Source organism: Penaeus monodon, chromosome 20 (assembly GCF_015228065.2).
Source record: "Penaeus monodon isolate SGIC_2016 chromosome 20, NSTDA_Pmon_1, whole genome shotgun sequence".
In the NCBI taxonomy this organism is placed as follows: Eukaryota; Metazoa; Arthropoda; class Malacostraca; order Decapoda; family Penaeidae; genus Penaeus; species Penaeus monodon.
In genome coordinates, this window is record NC_051405.1 from 24866768 (window position 1) to 24867207 (window position 440).

The following is a 440-nucleotide window of genomic DNA, read 5'->3' on the forward strand; positions in this document are numbered from 1 at the left end:
CAGTGACCTGAATGATTGACATTTGGGTGTTGGGTTAAAGGTTCACATATTGTCGCTTTGAAATTAAGGTGTAAACTCAGAACAACGTTAAACATTTATTATTTCATTACAGCATTTCAGAACATGTTTACAGGTTTAATGATGATCAATAATTCGTGAATAAAAACGCAGATTAATGTTTAACGTTTTACAGTTAAAACTGACACAATACTAAACATAGCATATTTTTATCTCAAATAATTTTCTGTTCAAGTCCTGTAGCATTAAGGACTGATTATCCTTCTCTGAAACGGCTAGTGGAATTTTTTGTCTCCTGCCTTGAACGAATTATCTTCAGTAGGATTCATGAACCATTTGCCTTCGAGGTTCTCTATCACGTCACACTTCAGAAGCTCGCTGTCATCCACCTGGAAGTATTGTTTGCGGTGAATATGGTATGG

The 440-nt window shown here is 35.5% G+C and overlaps 1 protein-coding gene across 2 annotated transcripts in view; it reads right to left on the minus strand.

Annotated features, from left to right (window-relative positions):
• Positions 1 to 82: 82 nt before the first annotated feature.
• The window catches only part of LOC119585731 (L-proline trans-4-hydroxylase-like), a 6408-nt gene continuing 6050 nt past the window's right edge, over positions 83 to 440 (minus strand). For both annotated transcript variants that reach the window (XM_037934421.1, XM_037934423.1), the window contains one exon: positions 83 to 407. In XM_037934421.1, the coding sequence (XP_037790349.1) occupies positions 294 to 407 (114 nt within the window). In that variant the 3' untranslated portion in view covers positions 83 to 293. The remainder of the gene's footprint in view (positions 408 to 440) is intronic.